This window comes from Pristiophorus japonicus, chromosome 2 (genome assembly GCF_044704955.1).
Source record: "Pristiophorus japonicus isolate sPriJap1 chromosome 2, sPriJap1.hap1, whole genome shotgun sequence".
Taxonomy (NCBI): domain Eukaryota; kingdom Metazoa; phylum Chordata; class Chondrichthyes; family Pristiophoridae; genus Pristiophorus; species Pristiophorus japonicus.
In genome coordinates this window covers 287142201-287166018 of record NC_091978.1, presented here as the reverse complement: position 1 = coordinate 287166018, position 23818 = coordinate 287142201, and the positions used below count along the sequence as shown (strand labels likewise).

The window sequence follows — 23818 nt, the reverse complement described above, 5'->3', positions numbered from 1 at the left end:
TAGACCACACTTGGGAGTACTGCGTACAATTCTAGTCGCCATACCTGTATTATAAAAAGGATATAGAGGGTGCAGAGAAGATAGTACCAGAAATGCGAGGGTGTACCTATCAGAAAAGGATGCACAGGCTGGGTCTCTTTTCTCTTGATAAATGAAGGCTGAGGGGTGACCTAATAGAGGTCTTTAAAATTATAAAAGGTTTTGATAGAGTAGATACAGAGAGTGTGTTTCGACTTAGAAACATAGAAATTTACAGCGCAGAAGGAGGCCATTTCGGCCCATCGTGTCTGCGCCGGCCGACAAAGAGCCACACGGCCCTTGTACAACAGCTCTAAAGGTTACATCTAAACCTATGAACAATGACGGAGAGGCAAAGAACACCCAGCCCAACCAGTCCGCCTCTCACAACTGCGACACCCCTTATACTGACTTGTGGGGAAGAGCATAACTAGATGCCATCATTATAAGATAGTCACCAAGAAATCCAATAGGGAATTCATAAGAAACTTATTTACCCAGAGAGTGGTGAGAATATGGAACTCACTACCACAGGGAATAACTGAGGCAAATAGTATAGATGCATTTAAGGGGAGGCTAGATAAGCATATGAGGGACAAGGGAATAGAGAGTTATGCTGATAGCGTTAGATGAGGAAAGACAGGAGGAGGCTCAAGTGGAGCCTAATGGCCTGTTTCTGTGCCGTATATCCTTCGAGCCCCACTTCTGGACTTTAGCACTCCAGGGAATCCTGCAGTTTTGGAACTGCCACTCTTTGAAAGACAGGAGAAAACCAAGGCCCAGGCACCACGCACCCCGCCCCAAAGGAGTTCCCTTTGTGACAAAAAATTGTTATTTCGTCTACTTTTGGTTTGGTGGCTATTTATGAGCAATTTAAAAAATACCATTTCAATTCGGATTGTAGCAAGCTTATTTTGACAATTGAAGTTTTGTCAGTTACAGACTGGAAAGAAAAATGCTTCTAACTTAAACAATGCCATTCACAAGATTTTTAATTTTTGAGGGAAGACCAGAGTAAATGACCACTTATTTATTTTAATACATTTTCATAAAGATATATAAAATGGTCTTCCCCAGAAATTTAAAAATTACATAAAAGCAGTGACCATTTGATTATAATGGAGTTGGTTACTGAATCCAATGAGTTTTCACAATTTTATAAATATTAGCAGTGGCTATTTTTGCAAGCTTGGAGCAAAATCTATTAAACTAAAGCAGCAAATTTAACGATCTCTCCCATAATTTATTAAATGTTAACAACAAGAATAAATGAAATACGACTGCCCAAAATTTATGAAGTAATAGCAGTGGCTATTTAATCAGGAGTGGTCTGGTCTATATGTGACTCCAGTCCCACACCAATGTAGTTTACTCTTATGCTCTCTGAAGTGGCAAGCCACTCAGTTGTATCAAACCGCTACCAGGGCAACTAGGGATGGATAATGAATGCCAGTTTTGTCAGCGATGCCCACATCTTGAGAATGATAAATAAATGAAAGCTCAAATTTATTGTCAGGGTGGGGTGTGGGCACAATTGCTGTAAATCAATTAATTGGTGCATTTGCTGTGGTTGAAAATAAATGGATGTAATTAAATTGGGAGCAATAAAATATGATTAATTAATGAACTTAATGTAGCAGCCATTAAATAAATTTAAAAGTAATGTAGTTAGGTGCGAGGACTATAACTCTGCCATGGAGAGCCGGGGGGGGGGGGGGGGTGGGAGGGCGGGGGAGTGGATCAAACATGCATCCATAAACTATGACGATTAATCCTGAAATGAAAGCAGAGACCATTTATTATTTTTTAAATCCAAAACATCATCAGGAGTGGGGCTGCAATTCCGCCAATTAATTAAATTATCACTGCAGCAAGACCAATGGTAACAGGTTTGGATATACAGAGGAACCTAGCAGAAGCGCAACAGCGTGCTGAAGCAGGTCTGTGGGCAGTGCAAAGAGAAGTGGGCATCTGAGAAGGGCGCATCTGAGAAGGGCGCATCTGAGAAGGGCAAGAAGCACCAGGAGAAGCCAGCAACGCCAAGCCACGAAAGGCAGAGGATCCAAACAGGGCTCTAGAACAGGCCACACTGTAGCAGAAGGAGCCAGAAATAAGGCTGAAAAATTCCAGCAAGTACAGTAATCTAAACATGCATTACAGCATTACCAACTAAAAATAATAAAAGTACGTGTTACCAAGTGGCAGCATTGTGGTGACAAAATTCTGATAGAGGAAGCAAATGCAACAACAGGAAGTACATGCAGTCACAAGAATTTTGATATACTATATAGATATTCCCAAGGGAGGCACACTTTTATTTTTTCCCATGGCCAATGTATATCTTTCATGCCCTTGAGCATAAACAGGAATTTCAAATCCTGCCCAACTTACAGCACATTAGTTTTAAAACACAACCAGTTAAGTCAGGACTCCACATCTGTCACAGGTTTAGCTGGGGCCCAGATTTTATAAAATCAGGACAATTGAGCAATGTGACAAAAAAATTAAGTACATTACAAACCCAATTCCCTTAAATTATGCACTAAACAACTTTAAACGGCTCAAATTCAATGTGGAAGATAACCACTGGGAGGGGGTGTGTTGCAGCTAAAAAACTTCAGTTGATAACAAATGGAATATATTTAAAGACATACTACTGAGCATGCAGAATAATTACATTTTTTGTGGAGGTAACTAAAGTGGTAGATAAGGGAGTGTCTATGGATGTTATTTATATGGACATCCAGAAGGCATTCAACAAGGTTGCACATAAAAGACAGCAAAAATGAGAGCGCATGGAATTGGAGGGAATCTATTGGCTTGGATAGGTAATTGGTTAGGAGGCGTATGTACTCAAATTAATAGGATGTAACTAGTGGTGTCCCCAGGGATCTGTACTGCGGCCTCCGCTATTCACTAGATTTATAAATACTTGGATGAAGGAATAGAGAACCGTGTATCCAAGTTTACTGACAGCACTAAGTTAGGTGGCATAGTAAATAGTGTAAATAGGAGCATAAAGTTGCAATGGAACATTAAGTGAGATGTCAGTAGGTGGGCAAAACTGTGGCAGATGAAGTTCAATGTGGGAAAGTGTGAGGTCATCCACCTTGGACCCAAGAAAGATAAATCAAGAGTATTTTCTAAATGGCAAGAAGCTAGGAACTGTGGACGAGCAGAGATTTAGGGGTCCAAGCAATGTTCCCTCTAAAATTTAATTTGTGCGTGGCCAGTTTTTTTCAATGTGCGGTATTTGTTGCACGCAGCACGCACGGTATTTGAGAGCTTGTGAACGGCCTGTGCAGTACCTTCAAGATTGCTTGAAATCTCTAAAAGTTAGTGGACAGGTACAAAAATAATTAAAAGGGCTAATGGAATGTTGGCCTTTATCTCAAGAGGGCTGGAATACAAAGGGGTGGAACTTGTGTTGCAGCTGAACAGAGCTCTGGTTAGACCCCATCTGGAGTACTGCTTTCAGTTCTGGGCACTGCACCTCAGGAAGGATATATTAGCTTTGGAGGGGGTGCAGTGCAGATTCACCAGAATTATACCAGGGCTAAAAGGGTTAAATTATGCATAAACTAAGCTTAGATTCCCTTTGTGTATAGAAGGGGTGAGCTAAATGATATGTTTAAGGTGATTAAAGGGTTTGATAACGTAGAGAGAGAGAAATTATTTCCTCTGGTGGAGGATTCCAGAACAAGGGGGTATAACCTTAAAATTAGAGTTAGGCCAGTCAGGGGAGATGCCAGGAAGCCCTACTTCACACAAAGGGTAGTGGAAATCTGGAACTCCAAAAAGCTGTTGAGGCTAGGTCAATTCAAAATGTCAAAACTGAGAGTTTTTTTGTCAGGCAAGGGTATTAGGGGATATGCCATGTATGGCGGAACAGGCCTGAGGAGCTGAATGGTCTACTCTTGTTCCTATGTTCCTAAAGTGAAACAAATAAGAAAAACAAACTCTACAAAACCTACTGGAAGAAACTAAAGGGCCCAAGTTTCAGCTCGAGTTGCTCCTATTTTTTTGGAGCAACTAGTTTAGTTTGGAGTATCTTAGAAATCGCAATTCTCGACATTTAGTTTGCTCCAGTTCTAGTGAGTTAGTTTAGTTTTGTTTTAGTTCAGTTTTTTTTCCAAAAGGGGACGTTACCAGCCACTTACGCCTGTTTTGCAAGTTTAGGCAGCGAAAAGTTACTCCAAACTAACTTAGAACGGAGTAAGTGTCGACTTTTGTACGCTCAGAAAAACATTGCCTACACTTTAGAATTAGGCGCAGGTAGCGAGAGATGGGAGGGGGGAGGGAAGTTAGGGGATTTTCCAAAGCATTAAACACTTCAGTTTTACCAATAAAGAGCCATCATCAATAATAAATGATAAATCAATAAATCAATCAAAAAATAAAAAATCAATCAATAAATAAAAAATTTAAAGCTTCTACTCACCTACTGCAGCACCTACCCATTTGGGAGCACTCCAACAGCCTGCCAAAGAGCTGGTCGGGCAGGCCCCGCCACTGGGGAGTAGTTCGGGCAGGCCCTGCCGCTGAAGAGGTGCTAGTCGGGCGGAGCCCGCCACCGGGGAGGAGTTCGGGCGGGCCCCGCCACCGAGGAGGTAAGGGCAGTGGCGACGAAGCGAGGGACGGTGAGGCAGGCAGGCTACTCGGCCAGGGATAGGGGCGGCAAACATCGCGACGTCCCTTCGACCAGGGCTAGGGTCGCCCGGAGACAGGACGCGCTGGGAGGGCCAGGAGTTACTGCGCACGTGCACAGCTGCTGGCACTCTATTCAGCGCAGGGATGTAGCTCTGCCCCTCCTCCCGCAGTTGGGCTGACTGCTGAACAGGCCTGCTGCACTCGGAGAATCGCGAAGTAAGTTTTTGGCGCGCTTTTCATTCGACAAAATAGGTGGGCCTCTCGGAGGTGTGCCGTTCTAGCAGATATCGGAAACTTGGACCCTGAGAAACCATTTGTAAGAATACAGGAACTTCCAAAAATGTAAAACGGCAGCTAGACAAAGAGTATTTAGAAATGAGTATAGCTGGTGAAGCCAAATGTAACAGTAAACAAAATGATTCAAATATTATAATAAGAAAGTTATCAAAGAAGCATTGACATCCCTCAAAGGGACAACAGGGTTGAAGCCAAATTAATAAGTTAGTTACTAAATTATTACTTCCTGCAAGTATTCACTAAAGCAACACTAGTTGAATGCCAACCACTACAGCAGGTCTACAATTATACCGTGACATCACTTACATAAATATCCTTGTTACTTTTAAAGGTTTCAAAATCAATACATCCGCAGGGATGGATGTTACGCAACTGAAGATGCTTGATACGCATTGCTGACAGACATCATGAGGGAGTCAACAAATATGGGGAGGTCTGACTCGATTGGAAACAAGCCAATGTGGTAACTAATTTTGAGAAAATTATAAGAAAAGCCTGAGTAACTACAGGTAGATCAATTTTACATCCTTAAATTGTAAAATAAATAATTAGGAACAAATTTGAGGATCACCTAATATGTGACATGCAAATTGATTTCAGAACAAATCTTGTCTAACCTTAAGAGTTGAATAAATTCACAAACTCATTGCACTATGCATTGGAGGTGAGGGTGGAGTGGTCGGGGAAGATAAAGGGTTTAAGGGAATGGCTTGTTATGGAGAAAAATAGCCTTGTGTTGAACTCATCTTCCAGGATGATCCTGCGATAGTAGGGGGATTGGCTAAGGAACGATCGACGCACCCAAATCTGATAAGCAAATAATGTTCTATATAGTATTTGATCATCAGTGTTTATAGTTATTGCTATAAACTTCAATTGCATTCTTGACCAGATTTGTCCAGATCTTTTTAAATGTACAATCAAAACGTCATGCAGGGCAGAAAAGTTCTTTATCGTAACACCAAATTAGATGCACTTGCTCAGGTTACAGTGCGAATACTTCAAATGGCCTTGGGCTAGGGATTAAAAAATTGTTCAGGTTTCATGTTTCTGATAGTTGCTCAGTCACTGCTGTTGAAAATTGAGCTCGTTTGTGATGTCCTCAGTGATTAATCCAGCATTTTTTGGCTTGTAAATGCAGTTACTTAGACAAAGTATTGCAATTATATCACAGCAAGAATTGACATCCCTTCCTCCATCAGAGCAGGAGGAAAAGAAACCAGAGAGAAAACATAGGGAAAATAATCCAAACTGAAAAAACGGCAAGAAGTTACATAACATATAACAGAGTCTTCCGATTTTCAGGTTTTCTTTTGCCCTGAATTTTGGTGAACAAAATTGGCTTAGCTCTGTAGACACAGATAATTGAAGGTGCATGCCAAAATCAATGCTGATCAGTACTGAGAATAGATGAAGTGTTCCATGCAAACAGGGAAAGTGGCTGCATGGGCCGTCAAAAGTGTAGCATCCCAATATTGACATTTCCAGCTTTTAATCAAATTTAATCCTAATTTTGTACTTCATCTTTTGTGTCTTTAGCCATCTAGGCCCAAATCTCCAGAATTCCCTCCTGAATCCTCTCTGCCTCTTCACATCCCTCTCGTCCTTTAAGAACCTCCTTAAAACCATTAGTAACCTCTCCTAATAGCTCTTTCTTCAGCTCAGTCGATTTTTGTGTGATTACGCTTTTGTAAAGCACCTTGGGATGCTTTTGTACATTAAAAGGTGCTATACAAATGAAAATGTTGATAATGTTGAAAGGTAGGGAACAGTCCTAAAATCAGAAGCCACATATACTACCATAAAACATGGGCAACAACAAAAACTTGAATTTATATACCTTTAACATAGTAAAACATCCCAAGACATTAGTTACATCGGAGCGTTATAAAACAAAATGACACCAAGCCATATAAGGAGATATTGGTGTGTGTGGGGGGGGGGGGGATTGCAGCCCCAACAGATGAATGCTTCATTCGATGACTTCTCTGTACGTACGGAAATAAAAATGGGAGCTCTGTTTGTACGGTCTCCAATTACTACCATAGAATCACAGAAATTTACTTCACGGAAGGAAGCCATTTCAGCCCATTGTGTCCGTGCTGGCCAACAAGAGGCTATCCAGCCGAATCCCACTTTCCAGCTCTAGGTCCGTAGCCCTGCAGGTTACAGCATTTCAGGTGCACATCCAAGTACTTTTTAAATGTGGAGAGAGTTTCTGCCTCCACCACCCTTTCGGGCAGTGAGTTCCAGACCTCCCTGGATGAAGAAATTTCCCCTCAAATCCTCACGAAACCTTCTATCAATTACTTTAAATGTATGCTCCCTGGTTGTTGACCCCTCTGCTAAGGGAAATAGGCCCTTTCTATCCACTATATCTAGGCTCCTCATAATTTTATACACCTCAATGAGGTCTCCCTTCAACCTCCTCTGTTCCAAGGAATACAAACCCAGCCTATCCAAATCTGTCCTCATAGCTAAGATTCTCCACTCCCGACAACATCCTCGTAAATATCCTCTGTACCCAATCCAGTGCAATCACATCCTTCCTGTAATACGGTGACCAGAACTGCACGCAGTACTTTATGTGTGGCCTAACTAGTGTTTTATACAGTTCAAGCATAACCCCCCGCCCCCACTCTTGTATTCTACGCCTCGGCTAATAAAGGCAAGCATTCCATATGCCTTCTTAACCACCTTATCTACCTGGCCTATTATCTTCAGGGATCTGTGGACATGCATTCCAAGGTCCCTTTGTTCCTCTACACTTCACAGTGTCCTACCATTTAATGTGTATTCCCTTTCCTTGTTAGCTCTCCCCAAATGCATTACCTCACACTTCTACAGGTTAAATTCCATTTAGAACATAAGAACATAAGAAATAGAAACAGGAGTAGGCCATATGGCCCCTCAAGCCTGCTCCGCCATTTAATAAGATCATGGCTGATCTGATCATGGACTCAGCTCCACTTCCCCGCCCACTCCCCATAACCCCGTATCGTTTAAGAAACTGTCTATTTCTGTCTTAAATTTATTCAATGTCCCAGCTTCCACAGCTCTCTGAGGCAGCGAATTCCACAGATTTACAACCCTCAGAGAAGAAATTTCTCCTCGTCTCTGTTTTAAATGGGCAGCCCCTTATTCTAAGATCATGCCCTCTAATTCTAGTCTCCCTCATCAGTGGGAACAACCTCTCTGCATCCATCTTGTCAAGCCCCCTCATAATCATATACGTTTCGATTACATCACCTCTCATTCTTCTGAATTTCAATGAGTAGAGGCCCAACCTACTCAACATTTCCTCATAAGTCAACCCCCTCATCTCCAGAATCAACCTAGTGAACCTTCTCTGAACTGCCTCAAAAGCAAGTATATCCTTTCGTAAATATGGAAACCAAAACTGTATGCAGTATTCCAGGTGTGGCCTCACCAATACCTTATATATCTGTAGCAAGACTTCCCTTCTTTTATACTCCATCCCCTTTGCAATAAAAGCCAAGATATCATTGACCTTACTGATCACTTGCTGTACCTGCATACTATCCTTTTGCATTTCATGCACAAATACCCCCAGGTCCCACTGTACTGCGGCACTTTGCAATCTTTCTCCATTTAAAAAATAACTTGCTCTTTGAGTTTTTTCTGCCAAAGTGCATGACCTCACACTTTCCAACATTATACTCCATCTGCCAAATTTTTGCCCACTCACTTAACCTGTCTATGTCCTTTTGCAGATTTTTTGTGTCCTCCTCACACATTGGTTTACCTCTCATCTTTGTATCGTCAGCAAACTTGGCTATGTTACACTCAGATCCTTCTTCCAAGTCGTTTATATAGATTGTAAATAGTTGGGGTCCCAGTACTGATCCCTGTGGCACCCTTCTAGTTACTGGTTGCCAACCAGAGAATGAACCACTTATTCCCGACTCTCTGTTTTCTGTTAGTTAGCCAATCCTCTATCCATGCTAATATATTAACTCCAACCCCATGAACTTTTATCTTGTGCATTAACCTGTTATGTGGCACCTTGTCAAATGCCTTCTGGAAGTCCAAATACACCACATCCACTGGTTCCCCATTATCCACCCTGTTCATTACATTCTCGAAGAACTCCAGCAAATTTGTCAAACATGACTTCCCCTTCATAAATCCATGCTGACTCTGCCTGACCAAATTTTGCTTTTCCAAATGTCCTGCTACTGCTTCTTTAATAATGGACTCCAACATTTTCCCAACCCCAGATGTTAGGCTAACTGGTCTATAGTTTCCTACTTTTTGTCGGCCTCCTTTTTTAAATAGGGGCGTTACATTTGCAGTTTCCAATCTGCTGGGACCTCCCCAGAATCCAAGGAATTTTGGTAAATTACAACCAATGCATCCACAATCCCTGCCACTATTTTTCTTAAGACCCTAGGATGCAAGCCATCAGGGGATTTGTCTGCCTTTAGTCCCATTATCTACTGAGTACCACCTCCTTAGTGATTGTGATTGTGTTAAGTTCCTCCTCCCCTATAGCCCCTTGGCCACCCCCTGTTGGAATAATGTTAATGTCCTCTACCGTAAAAACTGATACAAAATATTTGTTCAGAGTTTCTGCCATCTCCATTTGCCACTGTTCTGCCCACCTGACCAGTTGATTGATATCTTCCTGCAGTCCGCAGCTTTCTTCTTCATTATCAACCACACAGCCTATTTTAGTATCATCTGCAAACTTCTTAATCATACCCCCTATATTCTAGTTGAGATCACTGATGTATACAACAAAAAGCAAGGGACCTAGTAGAGCCCTGCGGAACCCCACTGGCCTTCCAATCACAAAAACACCCAGCAACCATTACCCTCTGCTTCCTGCCTTTAAGCCAACTTTGGATCCAACTTGCCATTTTGTCCTGGATCCCATGCGCTTTTACTTTCATGACCAGTCGGCCATGTTACCAAAAGCCTTGCTGAAATCCATATACACTACATCAAACACACTACCCTCATCGACACTCCTCGTTACCTCCTCAAAAAATTCAATCAAGTTAGTCAGACACGCCCTTCCCTTAACAAATCAGTGCTGACTGTCGATTAATCCATGTCTTTCTAAATGAAGATTTATCCTGTCCTTCAGGATTTTTTTCCAATAATTTTCCCACCAACGAGGGTAGGCTGACTGGCCTGTAATTACTCGGTCTATCCCTTTCTCCCTTCTTAAACAAAGGTACCACATTAACAGTCCTCCAGTCCTCTGGTGCCAGAGAAGATTGGAAAATGATGGTCAAAGCCTCTGCTATTTCCTCTTTTGTTTCACTTAACAGCCTGGGATACATTTCATCCAGGCCTGGGGATTTATCCACTTTCAAAGCTGCTAAACCCCTTAATACCTCCTATCTCACTATGTTTATTTCATCTAATATTGCACATTCCTCCTCCCCGATAGCAGTGTCTGCATCGGCCCTCTCCTTTGTGAAAACAAACGCAAAGTATTCATTAAGAACCATACCCACCTTCCGCCTCCACACACAGATTACCTTCAAGGTCTCTAATAGGCCCCATCCTTTCTTTAGTTATCCTCTTGCTCTTAATATATTTATAAAACATCTTTGGGTTTTTCTTGATTTTACTTGCCAAGAATTTTCATGCTCTCTCTCTCTCTGCTTCCCCAATATCCTTTTCAATTTCAACCCTGCACTTTCTATACTCCTCCAGAGATTCTGCAGTATTTAGCCCTCGGTATCTGTCATAAGCCTCCCTTTTTTTCTTTATTCCTATGTCCCTAGACATCCAGGGGGCTCTAGATTTGTTGGTCCCACCCTTTTTCTTGAAGGGCACATATTTGGTCTGAACCCTCCGGATCTCCTCCTTGAATGCCTCTCACTGCTCGGACACTGATTTACCTTCAAGTGGCAGTTTCCAGTCCACTGTGGCTAAATCACCTCAGCTTAGCAAAGTTGGCTTTTCCCCAATTTAGAACTTTTATTCCTGGTCTATCCTTGTCCTTTTCCATAACTACCTTAAACCTAACTGAATTATGCTCACTAGCACCTAAATGTTCTCCCACTGATACCCCTTCCACCTGCCCAGCTTCATTCCCTAAAACTAAATCCAGAACCGCCCCCTCCCTTGTTGGGCTTGCTACACACTGGCTAAAAAGGCTCTCCTGAATGTATTTTATGAGTTCCTCATTCTCTATAACCTTCACACTAATTTTATCCCAGTTAATACTAGGATAGTTGAAATCCCCTACTATTACTGCCCTATAGTTTTGGTACTTCTCTGAAATTTGCCTACATATTTGCTCTTCTAAGAACATAAGAAATAGGAGCAGGAGTAGGCCATTAGGCCCCTCGAGCCTGCTCCGCCATTTAATAAGATCATGGCTGATCTGATCATGGACTCAGCTCCACTTCCTTACCCGCTCCCCATAACCCATTATTCCCTTATCTCTCAAAAATCTGTCTATCTCCACCTTAAATATATTAAATGACCCAGCCTCCATTGTTTGGGGGTCCATAGTACACTACCAGCATTGTGATCGCCTCTTTTTTTGTTTTTCAGTTCACCTCATATGGTCTCGTTTGATGATCCCTCTAACATATCATCCCTCCTCACAGTTGTAATAGTTTCTTTAATCAATACCTCCCCTCCCTTTTTACCCCTCTCTCTATCCCATCTGAAAATCCTGTAACCAGGAACATTGAGCTGCCATACCTGCCCCTTTTAGCCATGTCTCTGTAATAGCTATATCGTACTCCAAAGTGTCTACCTGTGCTCTCAGCTAATCTGCCTTATTCACTATACTCCTTGCATTGAAGTATATACCATTTAGTATAGGCAAACCCGCTTGTTGACTACTATCTGGCCCTTGTTTCCTCTGTCCTTCTAATTTACTTTCTATGTTTTTGTTTTCCAATTCCAGTTTTTCTTCCCTTCTTACTGACTCTATTCTCGGGTTCCCATCCCCCTGCCAAGCTAGTTTAAACCTTCCCCAACAACACCAGCAAACCCCCCCCCCCCCCACCACCCTGTCAGGATATTGATCCCAGCTCTGTTGAGGTGCAACCCATCCAGCTTGTATAGGTACCACCTCCCCTAGAAACGGTCCCAATGCCTCAGGAATCTAAAGCCCTCCCTCCTGCACCAACTTTCCAGTCACGCATTCATCTGCTCTATCCTCCTATTTCTGTACTCACTAGCACGTGGCACTGGGAGTAATCTGGAGATTACTACCTTTGAGGTCCTGCTTTTTAGTCTGTTTCCTAACTGCCTAAACTCTGCCTGCAGGACCTCATCCCTCTTTCTATCTATGTCATTGATACCGATATGGACCACGACCTCTGGCTGTTCACCCTCTCCCCGCAGAATGCCCTGCAGCTGTTCGGTGACATCCTTGACCCTGGCACCAGGGAGGCAACATACCATCCTGGAGTCACGTCTGCGGCCGCAGAAACGCCTGTCTGCTCCCCTCACTATCGAATCCCCTACCACTATTGCTCTTCCACTATTTTTCCTCCCCCCTGTGCAGCTGAGCCACCCATGGTGCAGTGGACTTGGCTCTGACTGCACTCCTCAGAGGGACCATCGCCCCCACCAGGACTCAGGATAGAATACTGGTTGGAGAGCGAGATGCCCTCCGGGGCCTCCTGCACTATCTGCCTGGTCGTCTTCTGTCTGTGATCAATGAGAAAATCCTCCTAAAACAAGAAACACAGCACAATAAATAAAAAAAACACCTCACATATTTAAAATTAATTGTAATTAAATGTAATTAAATTTTTTTGAAAAAATATTTATTTTTGGGAAATTTGTTTAATGTGTTTTAATAGGGTTAAAAATTAACTTTCCTTAATGGACAGGGTTTTTAACATAAAAATCAATGATTGAATTTAATTTTTATATGTTTTAAAACTCTTATGCTGCCAAAAGTAAGCTATACGCCTACTTTTACCAGGCATAAAAGTTTGAAGGACATTCGCTGGGCATGAGTTGGGCAAATAGACTAATCTCTCCCGCGCGAATGTCCTTCCTGCGGGAATGCGGAAGATCTGTCAAGAGAAATCTTGACAGATCGGAAAAGCTGGTTTTCGGCGCATGCGCATCTCGTCCTAAAAACCGGCTTTTGTTAGGCCTCGCTTCGGTGAGGCTGGAATTTTCGGCCCATGAGGACAAGTGGTCACAGAGGTAAGTTTTAAGGAGAAACTTAAATGAGAGAGGGGTGGAGAGGTTTAGGGAGGGAATTCTAGAGATTAAGGCCTAGGCAGCTGAAGGTACAGCCACCAATGCTGGAGCGATTAAAATGGGGGTTGCGCAAGAGGTCAGAATTGGAGGCGCGCAGAGATCAGAGAGGGTTGCAGGGAGGGAGGAGGTTACAGAGATAGGGAGGGGCGAGGTCATGGAGGGATTTAAAAACAAGATTATCAAGGCGTTGTCAGACTGGGAGCCAATGTAGGTCAGCGAGCACAGGAGTGATGGGTGAACGGGACTTGGTGCGAGTTAGGATCCAAGCAGCAGAGTTTTGGATGAGCTCAAGTTTATGAAGGGTGGAAGATGGGAGGATGGCCAGGAGAGCATTGGAATAGTCAAGTCTAGATAACAAAGGCATGAAAGAGAGTTTCAGCAGCAAATGAGCTGAGGAAGGAGCAAAGACAGGTGATGTTAAGGAGGAGCAAGCAGGCTGTTTTGGTGATGGAGCGGATATGTGGTCGGAAGCTCAGCTCGGTCAAAATAGGATGCCAAGGTTGCGAATGATCTGCTTTAGCCTGAGATAATGGCCAGGGAGAAGGATGGAATCAGCAGCTACAGATCGGAGTTTCTGGTGGGGACCAAAGACAATAGCTTTTAGTTTGACAAAGTAATAAGACTTCTAAGCAAAATGAAATCCTATGTGATTAATGAGAGAATGACAGCACAGACACAAAATTGGCTATGGAACAGAAAGCAGAGTAGTGGTAAATGGTTGTTTTTCAGACTGGAGGGAAGTATACAGTGGTGTTCCCCAGGAGCTGGTATTAGGACCACTGCTCTTTGTGATATACAGGTGCAAAGTCCCGAATCCGGACTTCTGAAAACCGGAATTGTCCGAAAACCGGACTTTTTGACAAGGAGTGGAGGATCGGCGGGCAGCGAGGTCCGAAATCCGGCAAAACCTGAAATCCAGCATGGATTCGGTCCACAACGAAGTCCGAAATCTGGCAAAACCCGAAATCCAGCATGGATTCGGTCCCGAGGATTCCGGATTTCAGACGTTGTTCCTGTATAGTAAAGACTTGGACTTGGGTTTACAAGGCATAATTTCAAAGTTTGCAGATGACACAAATTCAGAAATGTAGTAAACAACAGCTTCAAGAGGACATAGACTGATGAAATAGGCAGACAGATATCAAATGAAATTTAATGCAGAGAAGTGTGAAGTGATACATTTCGGTAAGAAGAATGAGGAGAGGTAATATAAACCAAATAGTAGAATTTTAAAGTGGATACAGGAACAGAGAGACCCAGGGGTGTATGTACATAAATCTTTGAAGGTGGCACGACAAGTTAAGGCGGCCATTAAAAAAGCATATGGGATCCTTGGCTTTATTAATAGAGGCACTGAGTAAAAAAGCAAGGGAGTTAGGCTAAACATTTATAAAACAGTGGTTAGACCTCAGCTGGAGTATTGTGTTTGATTCTTTAGGAAGGGCTTCAGTTCTGTGGAGAGAATGGAGAAGCTGGGATTGTTCTCCTTAGAGCAGAGAGGTTAAGGGGAAATTTGAGAGAGATGTTCAAAATCATGGACAGTTTTGATAAGAGTAAAAAAGGAGAAACAGTTTCCAGTGGCAGAAGGGTCGATAGCTACAGGATGCAGATTCAAAGTGATAGGCAAAAGAACTAGAGGCAACATGAGGAAAAAAATGTATGGAGCAAGTTGTTGACAGCTGGAATACACTGCAGATTTTATAGTAACTTTCAAAAGGGAATTTGATAAATACTTGAAGGGAATAAATTTACATGGCTATGCGGACAGAGCCCGGGAGTAGGACTAATTGGACAGCTCTTTCAAAGTGCTGGCACAGGCCAATGGGCCAAATGGCTTCCTTCTGTGTTGTATGATTCTATGAAAGGCTGAAAACAGATCATGAAGGATGAATAGGGATAGTATACCATGGTCACAGTCACATAGGATGTCATTTGTGAATTTGATGTGAGCCATTTCAGTGCTGTGACAGGGGCGGAAACCTGATCGGAGGGATTCAGACACGGAGTTGCGGGACAGATGGGCACAGATTTGGAAGCAACAACACGTTCAAGGATTTTGGAGAGGACACACCAGGAAAGTGGGACAAAATAACTTTCTGGAGGTGGAGGAGGATATTCATCAAGATAAAGTAAGCTATTCAGAGGGAACAAAAATTCTTCTCCCATTCTTGATATACAGTCAGCTTCAAGTAGGTCTGGGTTAAGTACAGGGTAAAGATCCAATTATCTTGCCCTATTAACATATCTTAAAGGGGAGGAAAAAAACTAGGGAAGACACATTCTGTTTAAAGGAATGGCTGAGGGGACCTAAATATATGTGAATAAAAACCATAAACAGAAAAATATCAGTTGCCAGTTTTCAAAATATTGGCAAACTTTGTAGGAATGTGGAAATTTCTACCACAGGGAGTTGTTGCGGTGAATAGTATAGATGCATTTAAGGACAAGCTAGATAAGCATGAGGGAGAAGGAAATCGAGTTAGAGGAGGAGGCTCGAGTGGAACATAAACACCAGCATGGACTGGTTGGACCGAATGGCTTTTTGCTGTGCTGTACATTTTATGTAATTATATATAATTCAAGTCTTCTTCCCTCCAAATTACTCCAGTGGTGTCACTGACAACCAGCTGCTTGTATCACAGAACATCTAAATTCGTTTTTAATGGGGTTGCAACTTGCAACTTTGGACCAGACTTAAGGTTGTGTAACTACCTAACCCTGGGAAAACACTACCAGCTAAAAATGCAGCACTTCTTCAGGGCCAGGTAACCCTGAATTTCCCAGAGACCAGTCTGAAATTGGGGCCTCAAAACAATTAGGTAGAAATCATACCTTCATTATTTTTTCCAATTCATATTGATATCACCATTCATATTGAAGTTGGTTCAATGCCACACATTCATCGCAATACAGTAGTTGGTATTCTCAACTCCATCCGTCAAACAAAACATTAATTGTGATCAAAGTACTTCACATGTTTTACAAGTCAAGATTTGGTAAAATATAAAGTTGTCAACAATGGGGAAATATTAAGTGTGACATTTGTGATTGGCAAGAGAGCTATGGATTGTTTCATATTAATGTGAAATTCTAGCCAATCATCCTATTCTGAGGAACCTCTTAAAGTTGATTTTTTTTAAATCTGCATGGCACAAAGCCGCTGAATCATAGAATGGTTCCAACACTGAAGGAGGCCATTTGACCCATCGAGCCCATGCCGACTCCAGCTAGTCCCACTCCCCCACCCTTTCCCTGTATCCCTGCCATTTTTTTCCTTCAGATAATTCTCCAACTCCCTTTTTGAAAGATAAAATTGAATCTGCCTCCACCACCCTTTCAGGCAGTGCATTCCAGATCTTAACCACTCGCTGCGTAAAAATGTATTTTCTAATGTCGCCTTTGGTTCTCACCTTAAATCTGTATCCTCTGGTTCTCGGCCCTTCTGCCAATGGGAAGAGTTTCTCTCTAACTACTCTGTCCCGAGCCCTCATGATTTTAAACACCTCGATCAAATCTTCTCTCAATCTTCGCTGCTCCAAGGAGAACAATCCCAGCTTCTCCAGTCTATCAATGTAACTGAAGTCCCTCATTCCTGGAATTATTCTCGTAAATCTTTTCTTCACATCCTTCCTAAAGTGCAGTGCCCAGAATTGGACACAGTACTCCAGTTGGGACCGAACCAGTGTTTTATACAGGTTTATCATAATTTCTGCACTTTTGTATCTATACCTCTATTTATCTGAGTGTCAGCTGTGGCTCAGGTGGTAACACTCTCGCCTCGGAGTCAGAAGGTTGTGAGTTCAAGTCACACTTCAGGAACTTGAGCACAAAAAAAATCTGGGCTGACACTCCAGTGCAATGCTGAGGGAGCGCTGAACTGTCAGAGATGCTGTCTTTCGGATGAGTCGTTAAACCGAGGCCCTGTCTGCTCTCTCAAGTGGACGTAAAAGATCCCATGGCACTATTTCGAAGAATAGCAGAGAAGTTATCCCCGGTGTCCTGGTCAATATTTATCCCTCAATCAACATAACAAAAATTGACACATTGCTGCTTGTGAGCAATTGGCTGCCATGTTTCTTATATTACAACCGTGACTACACTTTTTTTTTTAAAGTGGCTGTAAAGCGCTTTGATACATCCAGTGGTCATGAAAGCCACTATATAAATCCAAGTATTTTTTTTTTATGAAGCCCGGGATCCCATAAGCTTTTTGAACCGCTTTCTCAACCTGCCCTGCCACCTTCAATGATTTATGCATACATGGCCAACGACCGCCCTAAGTGGAGGAAGTGCATCCGGGAGGGTGCCGAGAGCATGCAGAAATAAAGCGCAGGCAGCAGAAAGAGCGTGCGGCAAACCAGTCCCACCCACCCCTTCCCTCAACAACTATCTGTCCCACCTGTGACAGAGTCTGTGGTTCTCGTATTGGACTGTTCAGCCACCTAAGAACTCACTTCAGGAATGGAAGCAAGTCTTCCTCGATTCCGTGGAACTGCCTATGATGATGCATACATACCCCCCAGGTGTCTGTGCACCCCCTTTAGGATTGCAGCATTTTGTTTATATTCCCACTCCTCATTCTTTCTTCCAAAATGCATCAGTTCTCATTTTTCTGCATCTGCCCATTTCACTAGCCTGTCTTTGTCTTCCTGAAGTCTTATCACAATACTTCCAAGTTTTGTGTCATTTGCAAATTTTGAAATTGTGCCCTGTACACCCATGTCCAAGTCATGATGTGAGATTTGAAGTGATTCTTATCAAATGTTGGTTTCCGTGCCCGGTTAAGGATTGCCACAGTCCAGAGAGCTTTCTTGGTCGTGAGGCACTTTCCAGAAGACAAGTAAAGATAAGTAAAATACTGTCGATGGTGAAAATCCGAAATAAGAGAAAATGCTTGGAGGACTCGGCGGGTCAGGCAGCGTCTGTGGAGAAGAAGCCGCCGCCTGCCCTGCCGAGAGCTTCCAGCATTGTCAATACAAATGAGATTCCTTGCGATGCCAGCAGACCTAAAGTGATTAACTCGAGAAGAAGCGAACGCCAGAGGATCACAGCACCACCGCCCAACGACACCCCGATCCGGCCAGCGGCACTGATCAACCCCAGCCCGGGGCACTGAGGCCACACCCGGCCTGGGCCTGGAACCCTCGGCCTGGAGACCGCGGCCTGGGCTATGCGGGGAAGCACCGCACCAGGCCAGGCGGGGCGCTCTGCACTCACCCTGATGATGTCCTTCAGTTCCGGCGCCAGGTTGAGCAGCAGCAGGTAATGAGCGAAGGCGGTGCCGAAATCCTCCCGGTCCAGGTAGTCCTGGGCGCTCTGCAGGGAGCGGTAAACCAACCGAACACGGCACCGACTCCCGCTATCACCCCGAGCCCGGCGCCCGGGCCTGCGAGCGGCCATCGAGCACGGGCAGAGCGGCAGGCGGGCAGACGGAGCGGCGCTGTGGCTCTCGGGGTGGGACAGGCCCAGGGGGGAAGCGGCAAACAGCCAAAGGAAACACTGCCTGGTGCGGCACCGGGAGAAGCTGCGGCGAGAACACACCTATCCCCGACCGCCCCTCCGCGCAAAAAGTCCCAATCCCCCCGCCCGCAAAAAATCCCACAGCCCCCCCCCACCACAACCAGTCCCTGCCTTTCAAAAAGTCGCCCCCCCAAAAAAAATCCCAATCCCTCCCCACCGTCTCTTCCCCCCCCCCCCCCCACTGTCTCTTTCCCCACCCCCCCACCGTCTCTTCCCCCCCACCCCCACCGTCTCTTTCCCCCCCCCACCGTCTCTTCCCCCCCCCCCCCACCGTCTCTTTTCCCCCCCCCCACCGTCTCTTTCCCCCCCCCCACCGTCTCTTTCCCCCCCCCCACCGTCTCTTTCCCCCCCCCCACCGTCTCTTTCCCCCCCCCACCGTCTCTTCCCCCCCCCCACCGTCTCTTTCCCCCCCCCCACCGTCTCTTCCCCCCGCCCCACCGTCTCTTTCCCCCCCCCCACCGTCTCTTCCCCCCCCCCCACCGTCTCTTCCCCCCCCACACCGTCTCTTCCCTCCCCCCCACCGTCTCTTCCCTCCCCCCCCACACCATCTCTTCCCTCCCCCACCGTCTCTTCCCTCCCCCCCCCCACCGTCTCTTCCCTCCCCCCCCCCACCGTCTCTTCCCTCCCCCCCACCGTCTCTTCCCTCCCCCCCACCGTCTCTTCCCTCCCCCCCACCGTCTCTTCCCTCCCCCCCCACACCGTCTCTTCCCTCCCCCACCGTCTCTTCCCTCCCCCCCCACACCGTCTCTTCCCCCCCCCCCCACCGTCACTTTCCCCCCCCCCACCGTCTCTTTCCCCCCCCCCCACCATCTCTTCCTCCTTCCCCACCATCTCTTCCCTCCCCCCCCCCCACCGTCTCTTCCCCCACCCCACCGTCTCTTCCCTCCCCCCCCCACCGTCTCTTCCCTCCCCCCCACCATCTCTTCCCTCCCCCCCCCCCCACCGTCTCTTCCCTCCCCCACCGTCTCTTCCCTCCCCCCCCCCACCGTCTCTTCCCCCCCACCGTCTCTTCCCCCCCCCACCGTCTCTTCCCCCCCACCGTCTCTTCCCCCCCCACCGTCTCTTCCCCCCCCACCGTCTCTTCCCCCCCCACCGTCTCTTCCCCCCCACCGTCTCTTCCCCCCCCACCGTCTCTTTCCCCCCCCCACCGTCTCTTCCCCCCCCCACCGTCTCTTCCCCCCCCCACCGTCTCTTCCCCCCCACCGTCTCTTCCCCCCCACCGTCTCTTCCCCCCACCGTCTCTTCCCCCCCACCGTCTCTTCCCCCCCACCGTCTCTTCCCCCCCCACCGTCTCTTCCCCCCCACCGTCTCTTCCCCCCCCACCGTCTCTTCCCCCCCCACCGTCTCTTCCCCCCCCACCGTCTCTTCCCCCCCACCGTCTCTTCCCCCCCCACCGTCTCTTCCCCCCCCCACCGTCTCTTCCCCCCCCACCGTCTCTTCCCCCCCCACCGTCTCTTCCCCCCCCACCGTCTCTTCCCCCCCCACCGTCTCTTCCCCCCCCACCGTCTCTTCCCCCCCCACCGTCTCTTCCCCCCCCACCGTCTCTTCCCCCCCCCACCGTCTCTTCCCCCCCCCACCGTCTCTTCCCCCCCCCCACCGTCTCTTCCCCCCCCCCACCGTCTCTTCCCCCCCCCCACCGTCTCTTCCCCCCCCCACCGTCTCTTTCCCCCCCCCACCGTCTCTTCCCCCCCCCCCACCGTCTCTTCCCCCCCCCCACCGTCTCTTCCCCCCCCCACCGTCTCTTCCCCCCCCCCACCGTCTCTTCCCCCCCCCACCGTCTCTTCCCCCCCCCCACCGTCTCTTTTCCCCCCCTCACCGTCTCTTTCCACCCCCCCACCGTCTCTTCCCTCCCCCCCCCCCCCCCACCGTCTCTTCCCCCCCCCACCGTCTCTTCCCCCCCCCACCGTCTCTTCCCCCCCCCACCGTCTCTTCCCCCCCCCACCGTCTCTTCCCCCCCCCACCGTCTCTTCCCCCCCCACCGTCTCTTCCCCCCCTCCCCACCGTCTCTTCCCCCCCCCACCGTCTCTTTTCCCCCCCCACCGTCTCTTTTCCCCCCCCCACCGTCTCTTCCCCCCCCCCACCGTCTCTTTCCCCTCCCACCGTCTCTTTCCCCCCCCACCGTCTCTTCCCCCCCCCCCCCCACCGTCTCTTCCCCCACAACCGTCTCTTCCCCCCCCCACCGTCTCTTCCCCCCCCACCGTCTCTTCCCCCCCCACCGTCTCATCCCCCCCACCGTCTCATCCCCCCCCACCGTCTCATCCCCCCCCACCGTCTCTTCCCCCCCCACCGTCTCTTCCCCCCCCACCGTCTCTTCCCCCCCCACCGTCTCTTCCCCCCCCCCACCGTCTCTTCCCCCCCCCACCGTCTCTTCCCCCCCCACCGTCTCTTCCCCCCCACCGTCTCTTCCCCCCCCACCGTCTCTTCCCCCCCCACCGTCTCTTCCCCCCCCACACCGTCTCTTCCCTCCCCCACCGTCTCTTCCCTCCCCCCCCACACCGTCTCTTCCCCCCCCCCCCCCGTCTCTTTCCCCCCCACCGTCTCTTTCCCCCCCACCGTCTCTTCCCCCCCCCCACCGTCTCTTTCCCCCCCCCACCGTCTCTTTCCCCCCCCCCCCACCGTCTCTTTCCCCCCCCCCCACCGTCTCTTTCCCCCCCCACCGTCTCTTTCCCCCCCCACCGTCTCTTTCCCCCCCCACCGTCTCTTTCCCCCCCCCACCGTCTCTTTCCCCCCCGCCCCACCGTCTCTTCCCCCCCCCACCGTCTCTTTCCCCCCCCCCCCACCGTCTCTTTCCCCCCCCCACCGTCTCTTTCCCCCCCCCCCACCGTCTCTTCCCCCCCCCCACCGTCTCTTTCCCCCCCCCCCACCGTCTCTTTCGCCGCCCCCCACCGTCTCTTCCCCCCCCCACCGTCTCTCCCCCCCCCCCCCCCCACCGTCTCTTTCCCCCCCCCCCACCGTCTCTTTCCCCCCCCCCCACCGTCTCTTTCCCCCCCCCACCGTCTCTTCCCTCCCCCCCCACACCATCTCTTCCCTCCCCCACCGTCTCTTCCCTCCCCCCCCCCACCGTCTCTTTCCCCCCCCCCACCGTCTCTTTCGCCGCCCCACACCGTCTCTTCCCCCCCCCCCACCGTCTCTTCCCCCCCCCCCCACCGTCTCTTCCCTCCCCCCCACCGTCTCTTCCCTCCCCCCCACACCGTCTCTTCCCTCCCCCACCGTCTCTTCCCTCCCCCCCCACACCGTCTCTTCCCCCCCCCCCCCCCACCGTCTCTTTCCCCCCCACCGTCTCTTTCCCCCCCACCGTCTCTTCCCCCCCCACCGTCTCTTTCCCCCCCCCACCGTCTCTTTCCCCCCCCCACCGTCTCTTTCCCCCCCCACCGTCTCTTTCCCCCCCCACCGTCTCTTTCCCCCCCCCCCCACCGTCTCTTTCCCCCCCCCCCACCGTCTCTTTCCCCCCCCCCACCGTCTCTTTCCCCCCCCCCCCACCGTCTCTTTCCCCCCCCCCCACCGTCTCTTCCCCCCCCCCACCGTCTCTTCCCCCCCCCCACCGTCTCTTTCCCCCCCCCACCGTCTCTTCCCCCCGCCCCCACCGTCTCTTTCCCCCCCCCCACCGTCTCTTCCCCCCCCCCCACCGTCTCTTCCCCCCCCCACCGTCTCTTCCCCCCCCCCCACCGTCTCTTCCCCCCCCCCCACCGTCTCTTCCCCCCCCCCCCACCGTCTCTTCCCCCCCCCCACCGTCTCTTCCCCCCCCCCAACGCTCCCCCCCACCGTCTCTTCCCCCCCCCCCACCGTCTCTTCCCCCCCACCGTCTCTTCCCTCCCCCCCACCGTCTCTTCCTCCCCCCCCACACCGTCTCTTCCCTCCCCCACCGTCTCTTCCCTCCCCCCCCACCGTCTCTTTCCCCCCCCCACACCGTCTCTTCCCCCCCCCCCCACCGTCTCTTTCCCCCCCCCCCACCGTCTCTTTCCCCCCCCCACCGTCTCTTTCCCCCCCCCACCGTCTCTTTCCCCCCCCCACCGTCTCTTTCCCCCCCCACCGTCTCTTTCCCCCCCCCACCGTCTCTTTCCCCCCCCCACCGTCTCTTTCCCCCCCCCACCGTCTCTTTCCCCCCCCCACCGTCTCTTTCCCCCCCCCACCGTCTCTTTCCCCCCCCCACCGTCTCTTTCCCCCCCCCCACCGTCTCTTTCCCCCCCCCCACCGTCTCTTTCCCCCCCCCCCACCGTCTCTTTCCCCCCCCCCCCACCGTCTCTTTCCCCCCCCCCCACCGTCTCTTTCCCCCCCCCCCACCGTCTCTTTCCCCCCCCCCCCACCGTCTCTTCCCCCCCCCCCCACCGTCTCTTTCCCCCCCCCACCGTCTCTTCCCCCCGCCCCACCGTCTCTTTCCCCCCCCACCGTCTCTTCCCCCCCCCCCCCACCGTCTCTTCCCCCCCCCCCCACCGTCTCTTCCCCCCCCCCCCACCGTCTCTTCCGCCCCCCCCCACCGTCTCTTCCCCCCCCCCCACCGTCTCTTCCCTCCCCCCCCCCACCGTCTCTTCCCCCCCCCCCACCGTCTCTTCCCCCCCCCCCACCGTCTCTTTCCCCCCCCCACCGTCTCTTCCCCCCCCCACCATCTCTTCCCCCCCCCACCGTCTCTTCCCCCCCCACCATCTCTTCCCCCCCCCCCCACCGTCTCTTTCCCCCCCCCCCACCGTCTCTTCCCCCCCCCCACCGTCTCTTTCCCCCCCCCCACCATCTCTTCCTCCTTCCCCCACCGTCTCTTCCCTCCCCCCCCCCCCACCGTCTCTTCCCCCACCCCACCGTCTCTTCCCCCCCCCACCGTCTCTTCCCCCCCCACCGTCTCTTCCCCCCCCACCGTCTCTTCCCCCCCCACCGTCTCTTCCCCCCCCACCGTCTCTTCCCCCCCCACCGTCTCTTCCCCCCCCACCGTCTCTTCCCCCCCCACCGTCTCTTCCCCCCCCACCGTCTCTTCCCCCCCCCACCGTCTCTTCCCCCCCCACCGTCTCTTCCCCCCCACCGTCTCTTCCACCCCCACCGTCTCTTCCCCCCCCACCGTCTCTTCCCCCCCCACCGTCTCTTCCCCCCCCACCGTCTCTTCCCCCCCCACCGTCTCTTCCCCCCC

General features: G+C 49.6%; 1 protein-coding gene across 2 annotated transcripts in view; it reads right to left on the bottom strand.

Annotated features, from left to right (window-relative positions):
• The window catches only part of prmt9 (protein arginine methyltransferase 9), a 130263-nt gene extending 111537 nt beyond the window's left edge, over window positions 1-18726 (bottom strand). The window contains exon 1 of one of the 2 annotated variants that reach the window (XR_011590810.1): window positions 18403-18726. Coding sequence is in view for 1 of the 2 variants with exons in the window: in XM_070871504.1 (XP_070727605.1) it covers window positions 18403-18585 (183 nt within the window). In the remaining variant the exon portion in view is untranslated. The remainder of the gene's footprint in view (window positions 1-18402) is intronic. The other variant, XM_070871504.1, reaches the window with a different exon arrangement.
• Window positions 18727-23818: the final 5092 nt, after the last annotated feature.